The sequence below is a fragment of the Piliocolobus tephrosceles genome, chromosome 10, assembly GCF_002776525.5.
Source record: "Piliocolobus tephrosceles isolate RC106 chromosome 10, ASM277652v3, whole genome shotgun sequence".
Classification (NCBI taxonomy): domain Eukaryota; kingdom Metazoa; phylum Chordata; class Mammalia; order Primates; family Cercopithecidae; genus Piliocolobus; species Piliocolobus tephrosceles.
In genome coordinates, this window is record NC_045443.1 from 117,439,920 (window position 1) to 117,462,795 (window position 22,876).

Below are 22,876 nucleotides of genomic sequence, written 5' to 3' on the forward strand. Positions count from 1 at the left end.
AGATAGATAGATAGATAGATAGATAGATAGATAGATAGATAGATAGAGATGTACATGTGCATTACATCTAGGTAAATTGTAAGCAATGAATGTACACAGCCATTCATTCTATAGAAGCAACCCCAATCAAAGAGAGGTTTAGAGATGTTCACTGATGGAAATGGGGACAGCATCCAAGTTGAGTCAGAATGAATAAGGTACCTATTTAGAAGGCTTATTAAAAAAACACTAAACCCAATCAGCTGTATTGTGCCTGGCCCACAGGAGAGGGCACCCTGACCAGCAGACAGGTGTGTGCCTGTCTGCTTGGCAGGTACAGTATGATACTATGAGAAATGTATGAGCTTGGTTGACACCAGCCATTAAAACTCATTTTTTTCCTATGCTCACAGTCTAGGTCCTCCAAGAGCCTCCCAAGACTAACAGGGTTTTCTAAGTATACTTCCCTGAATGGGAAAAAGAAAATGTGAACATTGGCCACCCAGAGTACCCTAGTCAACTTGGTAGCTGCACTTCCCCCTTAAAGTTGATAAGTTGGCATTTCACATAGCAGATTTTTCTGAGTTTTATTATTCTGGGTCAGTCTCTGTGGGAATGATCAAATGTGGGGAAAATGGCCCCACAAAAATTCCATTTCAGACTTCTAAAAAGAACTAAGATTTAAATCCAGTAACACCCCCGCTCCAAGTTCTACCTCCTGAGAAAACTCTCCAGCTGAGTAAACTAGTCTCTCAGAAAGAGCAAGGAAGCCAGGTCCCCTTTAGAGAAAGAATCTTTCATTCAGTAGAATTTTTCCCATCCAGATCATACCAGATGCATACAAAAGACAGGAAGCAGAACCTACAGCTTGAAAAAAAAACAACAAAAAAAAGAAGTAACACAAGTGAGGTAAACCAAAACAAAAAATAAAAATATGGTAGAAAGACTACTATAAGATATAAGATTATTATTATTATTTTAAGTGATTATCGAAAACTAAAGTAGAAGACCAAGGTAAACAGACTTTGGCTGAAAACAAACTTTAAAATACAATGATGATTTTTTTTTTTTAAAGAAGGAAAATACATAACTAAAGGAGGAACTTTTCAAGATACTAACTACTAGTTCCAATGAAGAAGCAGCCTATGTAAGCCAATTTCCTGGCCATTGAATATCTTTGTGGATCATGTTTTCCCTCCTGGAATTTCTATCCTGGAGCCAATATCCTCAGTGCCACACTCATCCTAGCTGAGGCCTTTAGCAACCTGAAGATGTTGCTCCCCGGACCTACCGTGAGCGCCTGGATCTCCTCTTCAGCTTCTGCTGTGGTCTCTTCCAGCTCTGTCTTCGCCTGGCGAAGCTGGCTTTCCAGGGCCGCCCGGGCAGCCTGCAGGGCTGTCAACTGTGACTCACGCTCCTGCAGGGAGAGCTGTAGCTCTGTGAGCTGGCGCTTGAGCTCCAGTTTCTGCTCCTCGTGCTCTAGACTGACCTGAGAGAGAGAGAGAGAGATAAACCCTTGGTTGGTCTGAACAAAAGAGAAAGTGAAGACATGACCTGCCACTCAACCTACAGCTGAAACCTGGTCTTGGAACCACCTTCTCGGCACTCCATAGAGGAGAGGAAAATGCGACAAAATGGGCCTGACTTCCATGCATCTCCGAATTCAACAGGAGTAAGAACAAGTAAGGGCTATATCTCCTAACCACCCCTTACTTATATATATTCAAATACCTGGGAAGACTTTAAAAGGAAAAGCCACACAGCAAGAATCACGAATGAAAATGATGACGATTACTCTTATTAGAAAAACATTTAAAGCTAAGCAGATATAAAAAACATCATATTAGTAACAAAGACATCTTTTCAATTTTATTGTAAATGGAATAACAGACTGAATTCTAGTTATTTTAAACACGCTTTCTCTGATGTGTCCTCATTAGGTAATCCGCTTTAATGTCACATTAGAAGTTAATCATTCTTCCCTCCATCTGCTCATCCATCCACCTATCTATTCAATCTTTCATCCATTCATTTAACAAAAATTTACTCAGCAATTTCTGTGGAAAATGGAATATGGAGATGAAAACAGTCTCTGTCTTCAAGTGGGGAGAAAAATGAAAAGCAACCATGACCATATATCATGGTCAAGTGCAACGGTCAGGACATGCAGGGATGTTGCAGGAATACGGCACGCGGGCAGAGGAGCTAACTCTGGATCTGTTAAATTCTGTTGAAGAATACGCAGGAGACAAACAAGCAGGTATGAGGAGAAAGAAAATTCCAGGCAGGGGAAGCAAGACATCCAAAAGTATGGGAGTGAGGGAGATCATGGCACATCTATAGACCCAACAAACATGGACAGTGTGGTCCTAAAGATGAATGTCAAGCAACTCAGAGATGTCAGCTGCCCTCAGAGAGCTCACTGTCTAAGGGGACTGCCAAGAAGAACACACTGTGATGAGCTGTGCCCTGAAAGCCATGGGGATAAAAAGGAGACCTCCTTTTCATCAGCTTCAGAGGGTTGGAGAAGGCTCCTTAGAAAAGGTGGCACCCACATCCCACAGCCCATGGGGTGAAGAGAAGAAACACTTGCAAAACATGTAACCTGGAAAACCAACAGGATTTAGTGGTTAATTTGATGTGGGGCAGAGAACAAAGGACATAAGGGAGTCAAAGATGACTCCCGGCCGGGTGCAATGGCTCACACCTGTAATCCCAGCACTTTGGGAGGCCGAGGCAGGCAGATCACGAGGTCAGGAGTTCGAGACTAGTCTGGCCAGCATGGTGAAACCCTGTCTCTACTAAAAATAACAAAAAATTAGCTGGACATGGTGGTGCACGCCTGTAGTCCCAGCTACTCGGGAGGCTGAGGCAGGAGAATCACTTGAACCTGGCAGGCAGAGGTTGCAGTGAGCCGAGACTGCACCATTGTACTCTAGCCTGGGTGACAGAGTGAGACTCTGTCTCAAAAAAAAAGGAAAAAAAGATGACTCCCACATTTCTGGACAGGTGAATTACACAAAGAGTGAGACCACTGCTATGATGGAATAGGAGAGAAAGAGCCAGTTTGAGGCAAAAGATAAGAAATTCTGTCTTGACATGCTGAAATTGAGCCCCGTGGGAGACATCCAAATGGAGATGTCTAATGTCTACTAAGACAACAGGTCAGAAACTCAAAAGAAAGGTCTGGATTGGCAACCTAGATCTGGGAGGCCTTAGCAAATCAGTGACGGCTGAAGCCACAGCTATTATCTCTCTCTAGTGATGATGGTGATGACAACGACGTGACAGCAGCAAATACGGTCCTCACAACACACTGGGCCCTGAATTAACTCATTTCATTTTCAGAACAACTCACTAAGGGAGGTAACACATTACCTCCATTTTACAGATAAGCAAACTGTGGCACTGAGAGATTAGGTAACTGAGCAAATGTCACACAGCTGTAAAAAGCTACAAAAAAGGCAAGACTGACATTCAAACTCAGAAAGTCTGGCTCAAGAGTCCATGTAACATGTTGCTACATTCCTGCAACCTCCCTACGTGTCCTGACCATTGCACTTGACCATGTACAGGGTAAACACTGTACCCTTCTGTCTTACTAAAACACCAGCAGTCACAGCAGGGTGGGCCTCTACTAGCAAGCCTGAAAATTCTTCTGATACCACTTGGCAAAACCAAGAGAGGCAGGTGACAGTGACTCAACCGGAGGAGCGGGAGCCGGATGCTATACAATGAAGGAAGAATCTGGGAGCCTGCATCTTTGCGACTCCACACACCTGGCTAAAGAAGAGCTAATGCTGCACATGTAAAGTTGGGGGAAGGCCCAGGGTCGTTTAAGGCGGATCAAACTCCAGGTGGAGGCCTCTGCCCTCAATCTCAGTAGCAGCATGTGGCCAAAAGAAGAGGAACTGATCTCGTTATATTTAGAGCTAAACTCCAAAACTCCCGGGGAGAATATAGAGCCTGAACCTCTCGTGAAACGTTTGAAGTTTCTCCTACCATCCTTGAGGGGCTGGCTCTACTGATTCAAGTAAAAAACAACAGCTTCCCTGGGACACTTCAATAGCCCAGATGAGCTACAGCAGCAGAGCAGGCTCCTAAGAGGAACATTTGTGCAAAGGGAAGGCAAGAGACAGCCAGTCAAGGCCCCCAAGCTAGAGAAGTCCATCTGGATTGTTTAGACTCACAACCTTAACGGCAACTCTCCCGTGATCTTGCTGTTAAACTTACAGAAGAGTAAAAGTATAGCCTGGATAATAAAAGTTAAACCATCGCCTAAGGCTTCAGGATCATGACTGTAATCCCAGCACTTTGGAGGCCAAGGAGGGAGAACTGCTTAAAGTCAGGCGTCCTCCTTCTGAGATATCCTGACCTAAGAAATAATAAAAGAAAAAGAAAAAGAAAAAGGAAAGGAAAGGAAAGGAAAAAGGAAAAAGGAAAAAGGAAAAAGGAAAGGAAAGGAAAGGAAAGGAAAGGAAAGGAAAGGAAAGGAAGCCAGGAGCTCAAGACCAGCCTGGGCAACATAGCAAGACCTCATCACTACAAAAACTGAAAAATAAAACCAGACACTCCAGGTGACCCTAATAGAGAAGTCCACACCTTGACAACCCCTAAAAAACATGAGATAACACATTTTTACTGTCCCTTGGAGAAATGACTTCATTTTAATACTCCAAGACAAATAAAGACATGCATAAACATGAGTATTACCCAAGGCTTAGACCTCAGACCACTGTCTGCCCTAACATGACCTTCCTTAAGAAAGATCATCTGCTTTTTGAAGAACTCTATCACAAATATTTGAGCAACTCTTTTACATGAGACATTCTGTCTTCCTTCCCAGCCTGGGTGTCCAGCTTCCAACAACCACTCTCCTGAACTCCAGCTGTGTCTCTGCTGGTGCCAGCAAACCCTGCCGCTAGGCTGAAAGCCCTCATGTCAGGAACAGGTCTGTCTTGTCACCACTGTAGACCCAGGCTACAAATCGGCACACAGCAGGTATTTGACAATATACAGTGACTACATAAATGTAACCTTATGGCTTCCATCAACCTCAACATGTCTACAACCCAGTTTGTTATATTTTCCTCCCCAGAACCTGGTCACTCTTTCCAGGTTCCTGGTTCTTTTGAAGAGAGCTACCTTTCATCAATCACACCTGAATTTGGTTTTGTCTTTTAATCTCCCACTGTCACCTGAGACAGACCTCTGCCACCAGCACTGGGCCACCATGGCTAAGCTCTGACTAGGTCACGGGGCTGTCATTACATCTTGATAAAGGAGGAATTGCCCTGCTCCCATTTGACAGATGCACAAATTGACACACTCCCCATGGGACCCTATAAAGGAGATACATTATCACTGACATTTTACAGATGAGGAAAGTGAAGCCCAGCAGAGATGAGGCAGCTTGCAGAACTAGTAAGAGGTCACAAAACCAGTATGAAGGTGAGGTGGAATTCTAACCCAGATCCCCATGGCCCAGTCTGTTACCAGAAGGAGGGCCTGGGGTCTAATTTGTCTATTTTGAACAAAGAATTGGACAAAATGCACAAAGCAACAAAGGAACGAAACACAGGCATGAAGCAGCGAGAAAGCACTCAGCAGGGTGGGAGTGGCCCCAGCAAGTGGCTCAGGACCCAGTTACAAAGTTTTCTGGGTTTTAAGTACTCCTTTTGGGGTTCCTACTGGTTACTCCTTATCTGAATAAAGGATTTGGTCTGTGGCTAATTAAAGGCTGAGGTGAACTGGCGCCCTATGCAGACGAAGGGATACTCCCTCCTTGGCCCATCCAAGGTGCTCTCCCTTTCCATCTGAGCAATGGTGGAAAGGAGACCGTTGCCGGGAGAGGAGCCTCTTCCATCTTTTGCTACTGCGGCATGGGGAGACGGGGTGGGGGCTCGGATCTTCCTTTTGGTTCAGCTTTAGGAGTCTGCATTAATTGGCCTTAGGTTCCCTGTCCCCAGCCCCAGGTGTTTTCCTTTTGATCCAGCTCTGGGAAGTCAGCAGGAATGGGCCTTGGGTTCCCTGCCCGCAGACCCTGGTGTCTTCTCTTTTAGAAAGCTAGCACAAATTGGCCAGGCGCGGTGGCTCACACCTGTAACCCCGACACTTTGGGAAGCTGAGGCGGGTGGATCACTTGAGGTCAGCAGTTCAAGACCAGCCTGGCCAACATGGCAAAACCCTGTCTCTACAAAAATTGGCTGAGTGTGGTGCCAGGAGCCTGTAGTCTCAGCTACTCGAGAAGCTGAGGCACGAGAATTGCTTGAACCCGGGAGGCAGAGGCTGCAGTGAACCAAGATCACACCACTGCACTCCAGCCTGGATGACAGAGCAAGACTCTCTCTCTCACAGAAAAAAAAAAAAAAAGAGGTTAGCACAAGGGCCTCAGATTCCCTGCCCCTAAAGCTTGGTGTTTTTCCTTGATTCAGCATGAACTGGCCTTAGGTTCCTTGCCTCCAGACCCTTTTCCTGCCTCAAGTCTGCCCCCTTAACCACCAAGCACAATGTGTCTTGCATACATATTGATTTGTGCTTGAAGGCTGGCTTGTTCAGAGCCCGAATTGCCCAGCAAATCCTCCCAGGAGATCACCCTCGCTCTCACCTCCCGCAGTCTTGTCTCCAGTTCCAGCAGCCGATTCTTGTCACTGTGGTCTTGGTGGCTGATCTTCTCTAGCTGCTCCTCTAGCTTTCGGTTCTGGGCCTCCAATTTCCCAGCCTGGGTCTCCAGGTAAAATTTCTGTTGTCTGAGTTCAGAAATCATCTCTTCTTGAGCCTTCCTAGTGGGGGTGGTGGGAGGATCCAAACAAAATCACAGTCTCGTTAGAGTTGAGCCTGTTTCCACGGAAGGCAGACGGACACGGAATGAGACATGTGTCCTCACTAAGTAGACTAGGGCCTTCTTGGGTTAGCTGTCTCCTGATCTGTCCTCATAAGCATGATCCTGGCATGACGAACGTGGGGACTATTTACTCATCACCACTCGGTATCGGTCCCTCACATACGGGATTAAGTAATGTCCAGGGGGATGCAAGAGATACTAACATTTCACTCCTTTGACAGGCCTGTTTATTTCTTCTTTTGAGTCTATGTAGGGACAGAAGGGGGCCTCCTTAGATTACTGTACAAGGGCACCCCAGTAACTCATGAAGGCAGGCCCTGGAGAAAAAGGAGCAACAAGGAGAAAGAGTGGTATTCCTTCTAGTTCTCTGTAGATCTTCCTCACCTCTCCAGCAAACTGTTCAGAAGTATCAAAAACTGGAACGACTCAAAGACCCAAAACACAGCCTACTAAGCTGGTTTAGATTAAGATGGGACTATTTTGGGAGATCTCTGAAGAGAGAAACCCAAGGGGGACAAAAATTCCTGGAGATTGTAATTCTTCGGGGAAAAAGATTCAGATCAAAGTGCTCTTGGAACGCAGTCCTTGCTGAACCCCAAACTTCCTTCCCAAGGGTCTAACCTAGTGACAACTAAATGGATGGCCCAACTGGACACACACAATTTCACCTCTTACTAATTACAGGACGCAAGTCTGGGGAACAAGAACTCAGCTTTCCACAAGCAAATTATAAATAACCTTATTAGAGAAAGTAAAACACTCTGCAATGTGATGGTAATTGAAGGCATTTAAGAAAACCTGACTCAAAAGTGGCAGAGTGAGACCACTTAAGACAGGGCAAAATGACATATCCGAGGGCTGGGCTGAGCTACAGAAGTCATTCAATCCACTCCAGCTCCATCAGACAGAAGAAGGCAGTTTATGCCACAGGAGAGGAGACCAAAGTATAATAATGTAGGCAGTTAGAATTTGAATACTTACATGTTCCTTTGGGTAAAAAGACTGCTATTTGCTGCAAGTTTATTGGCTTCAGACAGTTCCACAATCCTCTGTTCCAGGGATCTGATCTTAGAATCCATAGCATTGATCATCTGAAACACAGGGCACCTGTGAAACCTCACGCACAGTTATACCAGAACAGGAGTAATAGGGGCAGTGCAGGCCAGGCCAGGGTAAAAGTTTCATCTGAAATGACGGCAATTTGGCTAGAGCTAACAAGGCTCTCAACTCGTGTGTACTCTGAGGATCACAGATGGTACCACTCAAATGGATGGTACTTGGTTGTTTTTTCAGTGATGAAATCTCCCCACACTGGTTAACTGGCTTGCATTTAAAACAGACATAAGGACCTATTCAGGAACTTAACATCCTGTGAGTAATCAGGCCTTGTTAAACCCCATCTCATCTGCATGTGACCTGGGCCTGCAAGAGTCTCTAACTCAAATCTGCACATTCGTATTATCATCACCCCGAGGACTGTCATTTTCTGAGTGGTTCCTTGTCACCCAGCCACTACTGCTCTAGACTCCACAGCAGGGGTCTCCAACCCCGGGGGCCACAGACCAGTACCCCATTACCGGTCTGCCACCTGTTACGAACCAGTCTGCACAGCATGAGGTGAGCGGCCAGTGAGCGAGGCATTACTGCCTGAGCCCTGCCTCCTGTGGGATCGGTGGCATTAGATTCTCCTCGGAGTGTGAACCCCATCATGACCTGCACAAGTGAGGGACCGAGGTTACGCACTCCTAACGAGAATCGAATGCCTCAGGCCAGGCACGGTGGCTTAGCCTGTAATTCCAGCACTTTGGGAGGCCGAGGCAGGCGGGTCACCTGAGGTCAGGAATTCGAGACCAGCCTGGCCAACATGGAGAAACCCTGTCTTTACCAAAAATACAAAAATTAGCCGGGTGCAGTGGCACATGCCTGTAATTCCAGCTACTCAGGAGGCTAAGGCAGGAGAGTCACTTGAACTCAGGAGATGGAGGTTGCAGTGAGCAGATATCGCGCCACTGCACTCCAGCCTGTGCGACAGAGCAAGACTCCATCTCAAAAACAAACAAACAAACAAAACAAAAAAAGAATCTAATGCCTTAATGCCTGATAGTCTGAGGTGGTACAGTTTTATCTCAAAACCATCCCCCCCACCCCTGTGGAAAAATTGTCTTCCACAAAACTGGTCCCTGGTGCTAAAAAGCTGGGGGACAGCTGCTCTGCAGCAAAGTTTCCCCAACTTAATGAATCATAAGAATTGGGGTGTGGGGGTACTGACTAAAAATTTAATATCCTAGGATCTTCCCTCAGAGATCCTGACGTGGGGTTGGGCGCAGTGGCTCACACCTGTAATCCCAGCACTTTGGGAGGCTGAGGTGGGCAGATCACTTGAGGTCAGGAGTTCAAGACTGGCCTGGTCAACATAGTGAAACCCTGTCTCTACTAAAAATACAAAAATTAGCCGGGTGCGGTGGCATATGCCTGTCATCCCAGCTACTCGGGAGGCTGAGGCAGGAGAATCACTTGAACCTGGAAGGCAGAGGTTGCAGCGAGCTGAAATCATGCCACTGAACTCTAGCCTGGGTGACTCCACCTCAAAAAAAAAAAAAGAGAGAGATTCTGATATGGTAAGTCTTGGTGGGGTGCAGATAAATAAGCATCACAGGTAAACCTTAGGGGCAACAAGTTTCTGAAACAACTGCCTATGTGGATTAGAAAAGAGACAAACAGGCAAGTAAAAAGAACAGAAGTGTAGGGCAAGGAGTGGCGGCCTATAATCCCAGCACTTTGGGAGACCAAGATAGGAGGATTGCTTGAGGCCAGAAGTTTGAGACCAGCCTGGGCAACACAGCAAGATCTCGTCTCTACAGAAAACTTAAAAATTTGTTGAGCATGGGGGCACGCACCTGTAGTCCCAGCTACTTGGGAGGCTGAGGTAGAAGGATCACTTGAGCCCAGGAGTTGGAGGCTGCAGTGTGTCATGACTGCACCACCACATTGCAGCCTGGGCTTCGTAGCAAAACCCCACCTCAAAAAAAAAAAAAAAAAAAAATGCAGGAAGACCAAGAGCCACTGGCCATTTTCTCAGGGGCATTTAGAAGGACAGTATTTTAGCAGATAGTAGAATCGCATGAGTTGTTGAAAAACACAAAACGGGCCATCCACAGCCACCACCTTGGTTGCTTTGAGGAAAGCAAACAGTTTCAGAGAAAGCATCCTATTACCAACAACTCCACAGGATTCAACAGAAGGAATTTCACCAGGTGAAATAGAGTCTTATCACGGGTGTGATTCTTGGCATATTTCAAAAACCCTCCTTTGAACACTGGCTTGGCAACTCCTTCTACCTACCGCCTTCTGTTCGCTGAGAATTTTGCCCTTCTCATGGGCCTCCTCCTCGTGTCTCTGCATCATGTTCTCCAGCGTCTCCTTGTCGGCCAGGTCTTTCTTTATCTGATTGTCCAACACCTACAAAAACAAAAGAAGAAGCAAATGTTCTCAGGAGCCAAGCTGAGCAGGGAAGACTAAACGGGGACACTTGAGAAAATTTAGGAAAGAGGAGAAAAGCAGGAGAGAGGCCCAAGGTCTCCAAATTCTGGGGCAAAGAGAAGGCAAAAACTGGGAGTCCGCTTATCAACCAGGATAAGATTAAAAAGTCAAATATTACCATCCAATGGCAAGTAACACATTGACTTGAACTAAGAATTTATTTTAAAATCAGCAGCCCAAAGACCAGAGAGATATATTCAAAATGAGGCAGACTCCAGAATGAGAAGGGAGGAGGAAACAAGGTTGCTTTAGATCCAGACCTAGAGAATAAATTTCTTATAATCTGCAGATGTTACCTGGGGACAACTTTTTCTTCGCCAATACACCCGTAGTTTTCAGAATATTCCTCACTCCTAATCTATACACATTAATTCTAGATACTCCTGGGCTGTGTGCAAGAGGGAGAGAAGCCGAAGACAGAGGAAGTCTATGTGACCAAGGATGATGCTCAGAAACAACCAGGGACAAGAGGATTGTGGCCACCAACAACGTAAGTGGACGGTCAACAGATTAAAAACATAACATAAAAGAAAGAAAAAAAAAATGCCTCTTTCCCTGGTTCTTTCCTCTGATCCAACTAGGGGGAGAAAAGAAAAGTCACTGGGAAAAGAAACCTTTCCCAGGGAAGAGAGATCATGTGTTCTCAGGGCTCAGAATGCCACTGTAAGCACCTACTGTTCCCAAGAGGAAACACAAAACAGTAATGGTATCACCAATTGCCAACTTGATCTAATGTTCTTTGGGGCACACACAGCTCTACGAGTTGCCAAAACAACAAGCAAAAAGGAAGGAAAAAAGAAGACAACATCATAACATGCCCGAGCCTTTGACCACAGCCCTACATTTCTCACCACAGAGGCTCCATTCTGCTTTTCCAAAGAACACCAACGACATCAAGAAGGACAACAGGATCCTGGGAATAAAGCTGAAAGAGCTGGGGTCACAGATAGGGCTAAAATCTGCCTTTCCCACAATGTCTATTGTGAAAGGACTGTCACAGCTCATGGGGACATCGTCCCTAAAAAGAGCCAGTCAGCGGGGAGGGAGTCCACAGGAGAAAGAAAGGAAAGAGCAGATTTCAAAGAGGTCTTTAAACTAGAACTGACTGATGAAAAAAAATAGAATGGAAGTTGGGAGAGAAGACCAAAAGGTGGGAACGGGGTCATGAGAGAAAGGAAGAAGCTCAAAAGGATACTCTCTTGGATGTCTGAGCATGATTCTAAAATTACGAGCAAGAACAGGGTGGAATCGAGGGTATGATCATAATTATTACTAAAATGGCCTGATAGAGGCTGGAACAGGAAACACAAAGCAGAACAGGCTAAAAAGAAATGGTTTCATAAAGATTCCAGTAGGGAAGAAAGACAGATCTTTCCCTGACATTCCTCGGGATCTATAAAACAAATTTCTTTCCATCTAGAAGTTAGCAGAGACCACATAATATCTAGACCACATATGCTCTTTATTTTTTTATGAGGTGCTAAAGCAATGAAATACATTTTCAGGATGGCTCTGCTCAAAATAAGACCTCAACTTTGGTCAAGAACGATACTGATAAGAGGTAAGTATGAGCTAGAAGGGATAGGCTTCTATCAAGAATGTATGCATTAGGCCAGGCATGGTGGCTCACGCCTGTAACCACAGCACTTTGGGAGGCTGACACGGGTAGAGATCGCTTGGGGACAGAACTCTGAGACCAGCCTGGGCAACGTAGCAAGACCCCATTTCTACAAAAAGTATAAAAAACAGTAATGAGCTGGGCATGGTGTTGTGCACCTGTAATCCCAGCTACTCAGGAGGATAAGATGGGAGGATTGCTTGAGCCCAGGAGTTCGAAGTCCCACTGAGCTATGATCATGCCACCGCACTCTACCCTGGGTGATGGAGCAAGAACCTGTCTCAAAACAATAAACAGATAAATAAAAGAACATATGGATCTCTCTTAGCTTTCATAGAGTTCAACTGGCAGAAAGATGAACAAGATGTATGGGGGAGAAGGGGAGCAAAACATTTATTTGAAGTAAGAGATTCCACTAAAGACATCTAAATCAATTTAAGATAGAATATGGCTTTTGATAGGAACATCAATATCATCACCAAATCATAGAATATGTTTTACAAAGGGTTAATTTCTATGTAATTACAAAGATGCCAGTGGACTACCGTATACATTCTCATAATTTTCTAAAAATTGAAGTACTAGGGGTCACAGGAGAACACTTTGAGGTCATTTCTGGGTTGTTTTCCCATATGTCTTTCCATGGCTCACTGCAGCCTCAACCTCCTGATCACAAGCGATCCTCCCACCTCAGCCTCCCAAGTAGCTGGGACTACAGGTGTGTACCACCTGCCCGGCTAATTTTTATATTTTTTGTAGACAAGATGAGAAGGGTGTCTCACTTTGTTACACAGACTGGTCTCGAATTCCCGGACTCAAGTGATCTGCCCACCCTGGCCCCTCAAAGTGCTGAAATTACAGATGTGAACCACCCTGCCTGGCCTCCTATATTTCTTTTCCTGAAAAACAACCAAAAATAACACCGGGGTAAAAGATGCCAGGGTGGTGATGGTGATGATGCTGTGTAAGCATGTACGTGTTAGATTCTCTGAGAAAGGACCAGTCAACTCTTTGAGAATACCAACCAAATCAATAACAAGATCACCACAAAAATTGAAATCCCCCTTCAATGTCTGGTTGGAAAGGGGAAGTGACAATATTCAAGACATAATAAACAGCATCTGATTCTCAAGAACATAAGAATGAATTAAAGGCTTGATCCAAATCATAATGAAAATGTGATGTGATTTTAAAAGGAAATTGATAGAGTGGCAGCCATTTCTAATAGCATAGTGGGCTACCTGTCAGGCCAGCCCTTCTCTTGAAAATGATTAAAAATGCTAGATAAAACATAAAAAACATTTTCCCAAAAGCACCTACAAGTTGGCAAGAGAGTAAGAAATTACCAAAAACTAAGTAAAACAGAAGCAGGGAGAGGTAAGAAGGGTTTAACCTGAGATATTTACTGAAACAAATGAACTTGAGTTTCAGTTTTTATAGCCTCAGTGGTCAAGAAAAGGCAGAAATGAAAGCCCCCGATCACCCACCAAGGTGGGCACACATTTCATCCAAGGCCTCAAAGAATTTCCATTAATAATTCCCCAAGGAAAATAAAACAGTCACCATGACAAAGAACCAAGAGAAACAACAGAGCAGAAACAGACCTTCAAATACTTCACATAGTGGAGTTGTCAGGTACAGATGATAAAATAACTATGCTCAATACATTTAAAGAAAGACAAGTTAGGCTTGAAAATGAATGCACAGAACAGAAGATGATTGTTTTAAATAATCTAGCAAACTTGGGAATGACCCAAATAGAATGTCTAGAAGTAAAAAATATAACAACCAAAATTAAAACTCAACAGAAAATTTAAAAATTACCCAGGCATGGTGGCATGCACCTATAGTCCCAGCTACTCAGGAGGCTGAGGTGGGAGGATTGCTTAAGCCCAGGTTGCAGTGAGCTATGACTGCACCACTGCACTCCAGCCTGGGTGACAGAGTGAGATCCTGTCTCAAAAAAAAAAAAAAAAAAGAAAGAAAGAAAGAAAGAAAGAAAGAAAAGAAAAAAACTCAGTGGAACAGTAGATTAGACACAGCTAAGAAAGAATTCACAAATTGGAAAATATGTCGGAAGAACCTACTCAAAATGTAGCACAAAGAAACAAAGAAATAGAAAATATTTTAAAAGGCTAAATTGAAGCTGATCTAACTAAGGCCCAAACAAACTCTTTTTTTTTCTTTTTTGAGACAGAGTCTCACTCTGTCGCCCAGGCTGGCGTGCCATGGTGAAATCTTGGCTCACTGCAACCTCTCCTCACTGGGTTCAAGAGACTCTCCTGTCTCAGCCTCCCAAGTAGCTGGGACTACAGGTACACACCACCATGCCTGGGTAATTTTTTTTGTATTTTTAGTAGAGGTGGGGTTTCACCATGTTGGCCAGGCTGGTCTTGAACTCCTGACTTCAGGTGATCCACCCACCTCTGCCACCCAATAGAAGCGGGGTTTCACCATGTTGGCCAGGCTGGTCTTGAACTCCTGACCTCAGGTGATCCACCCGCCTCTGCCACCCAAGTGCTGGGATTACAGGCGTGAGTCACCGCACCCAACCCCAATCAAATTCTTAAAAGGAAAAGAGAGAAGGGGAAGAGACAATATTTGAGATACAATGACCACCAACTTTCTAGAGTAAATAAAAAGACATGAATCTATTCAAAAGCCTAGGAGGCCCCATCTCTACAAAAAACATTTTTTAAATAGCCAGGTATGGTGTCATGTTGCCTATAGTCCCAGCTACTTGGGTGGCTGAGGTGGGAAGATCACCTGAGTCTACTGCGCTGAGCAAGACAATGTCTCTAGAAAAAAAATAATAATAATAATATATATATGTTAAAGCCCAGTAAATCTCAAGCAGAATAAGATAAGTAAAAAGAAATTGACTTTTTTTCTTTTGTTTTTTTTGAGACAGGGTCTCATTGTGTGTCCCAGGCTAGAGTGAAGTGGTGCAATCTCAGCTCACTGCAACCTCCGCCTCCCAAGTTCAAGCAATTCTCCCATCCCAGCCTCCGAAGTAGCTGGAATTACAGGTGCGTGCCACCACACCCACCTAATTTTTGTATTTCTTGTAGAGACAGGAGTCTCACCAAGTTGCCCAGGCTAGTCTTAAATTCCTAGACTCAAGTGATTCACCTGTCTCGGCCTCCCAAAGTCCCAAAGTGCTAGGATTATAGGCATGAGCCACCACACCTAGCCAAGAAATCTACAATTGGACACAATACAGTAAGCCTCAGAAACATTAAAGGCAAAGTAAAATTTTAAAGTAAAAGCCAAAGAAAAATCAAACTACCATACGATCCAGCAATCCCACTGCTGGAAAGGAAAGAAAAGGAAATCAGTATATCAAAGAGATATCTGCACTCCCATGTTTGCTGCAGTACTATTTAAAATAGCTAAGATTTGGAAATGACCACCCAAGCGTCCATCAGCGGATGAATGGATAAAGAAAATGTGGTATATGGACACAGGGCAGGGAACAACACAAACCCTGTTGGCAGGGATGGGGTGGGGGGAGCATCAGAGAAAGATAGGAAGAATAGCTAATGCATGCTGGGCTTAAGACCTAGGTGATGGGTTGATCTGTGCAGCCAATCACCATGGCACATGTTGTTTACCTGTGTAACAAACCTGCACATCCTGAACATGTACCCCAGAACTTAAAAGTTGAAGGGAAAAAAAAAAGAAAGAAAATGTGGTACAAATACAGCAATGGAGTACTATTCAACCATAAAAAGGAATGAGATCCAGTCATTTGCAACAACATGGATGGAACTGGAGATCATTATATTAATTGAAATAAGCCAGGCACAGAAAGACAAACATCACATATTCTCACTTATTTATGGGACCTAAAAATCAACTTAATTAAACTCACGGACATAGAGTATAGAAGGATGGTTAACAGAGGTTGGGAAGCGTAGAAGGGGTTGTAGGGAAGGTGGGGATGGTCAATGGCCGCAAAAAAACAGAATGAACAAGACCTAGTATTTGAGAGTACAATAGGGTGACTATAGTCAATAGTAACTTAATTGTGTATTTTAAAATAACTTAAAGAATGTAATTGAATTATTTGTAACTCAAAGGATAAATGCTTGAGGGGATGGATACCCCATTCTCCATGATGTGCTTATTTCACATTGCAGGCCTGTATCAAAACATCTCATGTACCCCATAAATATATATACCTACTATGTACCCACAAAAATTAAAAATTAAAAAAAGGATTATAGAAATGATCATGGATTAAATGACAATTAGTTTAAAAATCATTTTAAAGATGAAATTGAGATAAATGATGACCACATTTAAAAAAAAAAAAAAAGGGTTTTTTTTGGAACTTCAGATTTCCAATTCTTCACGTAACACTCTGAAATCTCCCACCGTGGAATAAGGACAGTATTCACCCCAAACAGAACTTTGGTCTAGCAAGAAGTGGCCACAAGGGCCCAGGAAGAGATGGGAGCTACATGCTACTATAAGAGGAAGGCCAGGGAAGATCAGAAAATGTCTTTACTTTAATCTTTTCCTCGTAGTGCTGCTCTTTCTGTTTCAGGTGCACTTCTAGGTGCTGGGCTGAGACTTGGGCCTCCCGATGTTTCTCTTCGAGCTCCTAGACGCAAAAGAAAAAACGGTCAGGTGTGCAGAGGGCAGGACACTGCCAATGCACGTTAGACATTCACAGGAAATATGACTTTGGTACAGGTACCACAGGTAACAGGCATCTGGTCCTCCATTACTAGCCTAAGGCTCTTCGGAAGGAAACCACCACTGTGCCTTGGCCCTGGGTTTTCCAAGTCCAAGTATTCTCACACACATATACACATAGCTGGTGGGCTGTAAGGCCTGAGACCACAAATACGTCAGTGTGACAGGTCAAACAAAGACAGCTCTTCATCTTTGCATAGAGAAATAAGAGTAACAAGGCAATATTGGAAAGTTTAGTACATGACAAAGCCCTGACCACTATCTTGAACCTCAGGCCATTTTCACTGTGATGACAGGCTTAAATGAGAAAAGTCATTTTAATATATGATTATGATTTTAAAAAATACTTTGTATTTTCCTCATTAACAGAATTATTGCTCAAGAACCCTAGCTAAAAAGGAAAACTAATGTTACAATCCAAGCACTTCAAGTTTTGAATGATTATTTTAACTGACTGGTAAGTGGTGTATGTGACTATCTGTAGATGTGCATGTGACATGATGTTCATATGATACAATGCAAATGGGGACAAAGACAAACATACAATACACTGATAATGACATAAAAATGTACACATACATATTAAAGATTAGAAGAGAATCTGGAGTAATATAAATAGCCTACATTTAATGTTCTCTTAATTCTTTTATTATTAAGTGTCCAGCTTTTTTTTAACAGAGTTTTGCTCTTGTTGCCAGGCTGGAGTGCACTGGTGCGATCTTGGCTCACTGCAACCTTCGCCTCCCGGGTTCAAGCAATTCTCATATGTCTCAGTCTCCCGAGTAGCTGGGATTACAGGCATGCACCACCATGCCCGGCTAATTTTTGTATTTTTAGTAGAGGCAGGGTTTCACCATGTTGGTCAGGCTGGTTTCAAACTCCTGACCTCAGGTGATCCACCCGCCTCGGCCTCCCAAAGTGCTGGGATTACAGGCATGAGTCACCATGCCTGGCCAAGTTTCTAGCTTTTAAACAAAATTGTAATTCACTTGAAAATTATAGCAGTTCATTTGCCAATATTTTATAAACTGACCTTATAAAAGGCAGCATTCAATTCACTAAAACATTCTGTAAATGCACAGATAGCTGCATCTATATTAATTCTTATGAATCTGGACCCATCAGTTAATTACTAATACCGAGTCATTACTCCAAGTTTTCAACTCTTTATACTACTATGAAATTTTTCTTTGAAGTGGAAGCAATTATGAGGGTTTTGAAGAATGAGGAAATTATATAGGATATGTTCATAAAATGGGGGTGAAAAAGTTACTTAGAGATTCACACGCACTTAAAATGTTAGTGATTAAGCTTTTGAAATTCTAAAGTCTACAAGCATTGGATTTGCTTTGAGGGCAATTAAAGTTCAGTCTTAAGACCAGGTGCACAAGATCTCCTGCAATTCAACAGATGTGATCTTGAAGAGTTGAAAATAAACAGGATTAATAAAAACATATTTTAAAAGGTTCTGTATGTACTTGGCTAAAGGATCTCTTGCAATAACTTCTTTTACTAAGGCCAAAGACTCTACTGTAATGAGTGTACCATTATCTGTTTTGAAAGTTCTTATCAGAATAGCAAATATTTTAAAGGCAATGACATTTGGGGATCTATGCTCAGTCATCATCATTACATAATGGTACTAAGGACCATTCTTTGCCCACGTCCTAGATACTTTGCAGCCTAAGCACAGGGTTCTTGAGCAAAAGGCACCTTCTAATAAATGAAGTCACAATCACAAAGGTACTCCGGCAGGTGGCAAGATACACTCGGACAAAGAAATCTGCTTATTTTTCCTTTATGTTAGAAATCATTTGATAATCATCTTTTTTATTTTTTTTCCAGTTTCGGTCTTCATAAGATAGCACAGGAATGGAAATCAGAATCTAAAATTAGATGAAAAAAAAAAACTCAGGTATCTGACACTGACAATTTAAGACCAAATTTCTGGTCTATTTGTGAACGGGAGTTTATAACACGTAATCCAAGAATGCAGAACTCTCTACTCCTCCATTTTAATTGTAAGTGAACCTTAGGAAGAGCAGATCTTCTACAAATCTGACTTCTTGGTGGTTTGGCATTTTTTGTTGTTGTTGTCATTTTTTAAACAGATATTTTCTAAATGTATTGGATCAACTCTTCAGTCCTGTTATGCAAATACTGTTGTTTGCTGCTAAATTTCCAGCTCCTAGAACAGTGCCTGGCACATAGTAGAAGCTCATTAAATATTTGTTGAATGAATGAATGAACACATCACCATTAAACAGAGAAACACTTTGCAACCACAAGAGAGTTAACCACTTCGTTTACACCAAGCAAGGGATAGCAGCGGTGGGATCTCAGCGGGATCTGATTTTATGCTCATGATAAAATTCAAACACTTGACAATAGCCAAGAGAAATTTTGATGACGGAACAAGAGAACAGAAAGGTCAGACTAACAGTCACATCTGTCTTTGTGTGCAGACATATATACAAAGACTGGGTGTCATAGCAAAACAATTTAACCCATTTTTCTTTTACCTGTTGATTCGAGAACATCCATATATTTATAAATATACACAAACAGAAATGTAAAGTTGTAAACAGTTTGATTTGGTATTAAGTATAGACCTATAAGTTGGCCACTCTGGAATTCCAATAGTTGCTGGTGACTCATTTCCCAGAAGTGATGTGAAGAGAGAGAGATGAAGTACCCTGCTCACCACCTTGCCTCCTTAGGGTGGAGAGGAATGACCAATGACTTCAGAGTCTCTCCCCAGGTGGGACAGGAATGGACTCCAAGTCATTCTTGAGTCTCAAACATGATGTCAAATTTCTGGCTGTGGGACTGAGGTCCAAGGAGAGCCCTTCAAAGGAGGTGCTGTCTTCCACCCTGGCAGGGGCAAAACGTCAACACATCTGCAAACACCACCCGAGTCTTCCTTGATCAAGTTAATTTGGTCATCAGAGCCTGAGACAGAATCAGGATGACTATAGACCCTAAAAAAAGACCTGCTATATCTAAGGAAATTGAAATAATAATAATAATAATAACCAACTGTAGCAGAGAAAGTGAGTGGGTGAACATGGATCTATGACAAATACTACTCCTAGCAAAACAATTCTGTATGACTAATTGCTTTCTTCTCTAAAAGCAAGAATCCAAATTTCGGTCTTAAAGTTCTAAACCCCTACAGCTCTTTAAATTGTCATTGCAAAGTTGATGGCTATTCAAAGCTCTGCTGATAGAAATATGTCAACACTCCTATAAAAATGTACTGAAAATGATAGATGCACGTTCTACTTTAAACAAACAAAAAAAAAAGCCAGGCTGTAGCAAAAAGAGCAAAAAATTATATTTACGGATCTGTTACCAGTGCTGAAAAGTCCGTTATTTGGTTATTCATACTACTCTACGATGTGGTATATGCTGAAACCACCTCACTTAATTCTACTTGGAGATACCTCCCTCATTGTGGCAGATAATTCTTCTTCTAACCCCCTTCCCTTTGCAACCTCTAACCTGTTATCTTTTAACTTTGCAACTTTCATTCCTGCTCACCAGAATTTTATCAGCCATCTGCTGGATCTGTTGGGATTTTGTCTGGATGTCATCCTTCAGTCTGTTTTCTCTACGCTCCATGGTCTCTAGTCTCTTTACCTTGTTCTCCAGAGAATGGCGACGTTCCTGTAGATCATGAATCAATCAGAGAGTTTTAATGGAGTAACCGCTATGGGCATAACACCTGCACTGAGGGAAAGAGCCCTCAAGAAGCATACACTCGAGTCAGGAAGAAAAGCCTCAGGCACCCGAAGCAACAGTAGAGAAAATAAGACTCTATAATCCAGGTACTCAGTTGTGTAGGTTACAAAAGTGCATTCATTCATTCAAATATTTACCAAGCACCTACTATCTGCAAAGTGCCACACTAGGCATCATGGAAAATACAGAGGAAGATGGCATCATTCCTGCCCTTGGAGGAGATAAGATAAACATAAATAATCATAATATAGGTTAAGATGAGGAAGAACCATAAAGCAAAGAGGTACAAAGTGCTGCAGGAGGTTGCAGGCAGGACAGAGGACTTTTAATTGGACAGCTGAGCAGAGACATCAGAGAGGTGTGAGCTCTGGAGGGGGGTGGTATATGGTATTTTGCAGTAGGAAGGACAGGAGAGGAGGGGGAAATGTTTCAGACAAAAGGAGACACACTAGCAGAAACACAGCAGTGGTCAAGAGCCAGTTTGGGCCCCAAGCGAAGCCTGGAATGGCTACAGCACAGCATGTTTCAGGGGGAGGGCAGGTGAAAAGCAGAAAGGTCAAAGGTTGAGGGTTTCAGGTACCAGGCTCAGGGGTACACCTGGGCATTATGGAACCCTGAAAGGTTTGGGATGGGGCAGGGAATTCTGAGAAATCTGGTTCTTGAGGTCCATGAATCTTTCACTGTGTGAACTAGCTGGAAGGAAGGAGAAGCTGGAGGCAGATGGCCAAGAAATTATTAGATTTGCTCAGCTAAGAGGAGAGGGCTTAGACTACAAGGAGGGCTACAGAAATGGGAAGCAGGAGATGAACAGGAGATGTATGGTTGCATTTATAGGACGGAAGGACTCACTGAATAGCGGGGTCCAGAGAAAAGGAAAGGACACCAAGGTTGCAAGCCTGGAATGACCAGATGAATGACGGTGGCCCTGCCTGGCATGAGGAAAGTGAGAAGGGAAACCAAGCTTGCCGAGGAAGAGACTGAGTTCATTCTAAATCTGATGCACCATTCAGACACTCAGCTGGAATTTAGAGGAGCCGGGGGAAATGCAGACGAATGTGGGTGAGGATGGCCCGAAAGAGACATGTACCAGGAGGTTCACACCAAGAATGTAACAGGGAAAAGCAAAAGACCCAGCAATAGGAGGAGGGTGAAATCGACTATGGCATGCCCCTTCTGTGGGACAAACACCAAGGGGCAGAGGAGGCAGATATGAGTAAAGGCGAAGAATCACTTTGTATCCTGTATTCTTCTGTACTAAGTTTTTTACAATGAAAAGGCACTCATGTGGTTCTGGTAAAATTATACAAATGATTTCAACAACAACAACAACAACAACAACAAAGAATTTGAAGTAGAGAAGAGGCCCAAAAATATAGATCTGAGAGTCATTGACACGCAGGTAATAGGTGAAATCTTGAAAATTAATATGCTATTAATATCACGGAGGGGAAAGACGAGGAAAAAACAGAGGGAAGAGAAAGAAAAACCCAGTGATGGAGCTTCGGTTAACCTATAAAAATAAAAATTCTCCCAGATTAGTGAGTAGGTCAGAGGAAAATAAACAGAAAGAAAAAGCTTCTATGAAGACATCTTTCTACTTGAAGCTGCTCTGACAAATCTTTCTTTCCCCTGGGGGGAAATGATTCCCAGCCTCTCAGGTTTCAAAGGGATCTTCAGAAGGGAAAGCAGCTTGGTCAAACATAAGCCAGGGATAGTCTGGCAGTTTCTTTCCTTGGGCACAGCCAAAGGCCGAGGCCGCTGGGGCCTGGGCTGGAGGTTCCCTGCTCACCTCGGCTTCCACCAGCTTCTTTCTGATGCCTTCAGAAGAATCCTCTCGGTTCTGCAGCTTCTCCAGCTCCCTCTCAGCGCGCTCCTTTGCCTGGCGGATATTCTGCAGCAGCTCCGTGGCCTCGGTGCTGGCTTTTACAGCCTAGGAAGAGAGGAGGAAAAGGAGATAAGTGGCCAAATGTATTCATGGAAAAAGATGGTGACAGTACATTCTGCACATGTATCCCAGAACTTAAAGTATCATCTAAAAAAAAAAAAAAAAAAGATAGTGACAGTGTCCTAAATAAAAAAAGCAGGTAATACTGAGTTTACCATTTGTCAAAACAAATACACAATCATTTAGTTCTGTATTTCATTATTCTAAGGTGCACTTTTTTTAACATCACTGAATTTGAAATGCATCCTACAATTAAAATTGATGCATTTTTCTTTTTTGGGGTATGTAAGATAATGGTGTATCTGACAATCATTAGCATCTTCGATTCGATGCAAGATAGTGAATGGCAATAGAAAGATCTATTTGCCTTAGCAAATCTTTCTATTTCCATTCACTATCTTGCATCGAATCGAAGATGCTAATGATTGTCAGATACATCATTATCTTACATACCCCAAGGGACATGGATGCAGCTGGAAACCATCATTCTTAGCAAACTATC

The 22,876-nt window shown here is 43.2% G+C and overlaps 1 protein-coding gene across 1 annotated transcript in view; it reads right to left on the reverse strand.

The window, feature by feature from the left end:
• Positions 1-22,876, reverse strand: part of CIT (citron rho-interacting serine/threonine kinase) — a 196,755-nt gene that overhangs the window by 64,952 nt on the left and 108,927 nt on the right. Inside the window, exons 17-23 of the mRNA XM_023204554.2 lie at positions 22,219-22,359; positions 20,229-20,354; positions 16,495-16,590; positions 10,166-10,282; positions 7,805-7,914; positions 6,587-6,761; positions 1,271-1,468 (exon numbers count right to left, since the gene is read on the reverse strand). Coding sequence (XP_023060322.1) covers positions 1,271-1,468; positions 6,587-6,761; positions 7,805-7,914; positions 10,166-10,282; positions 16,495-16,590; positions 20,229-20,354; positions 22,219-22,359 — 963 coding nt within the window. The remainder of the gene's footprint in view (positions 1-1,270; positions 1,469-6,586; positions 6,762-7,804; positions 7,915-10,165; positions 10,283-16,494; positions 16,591-20,228; positions 20,355-22,218; positions 22,360-22,876) is intronic.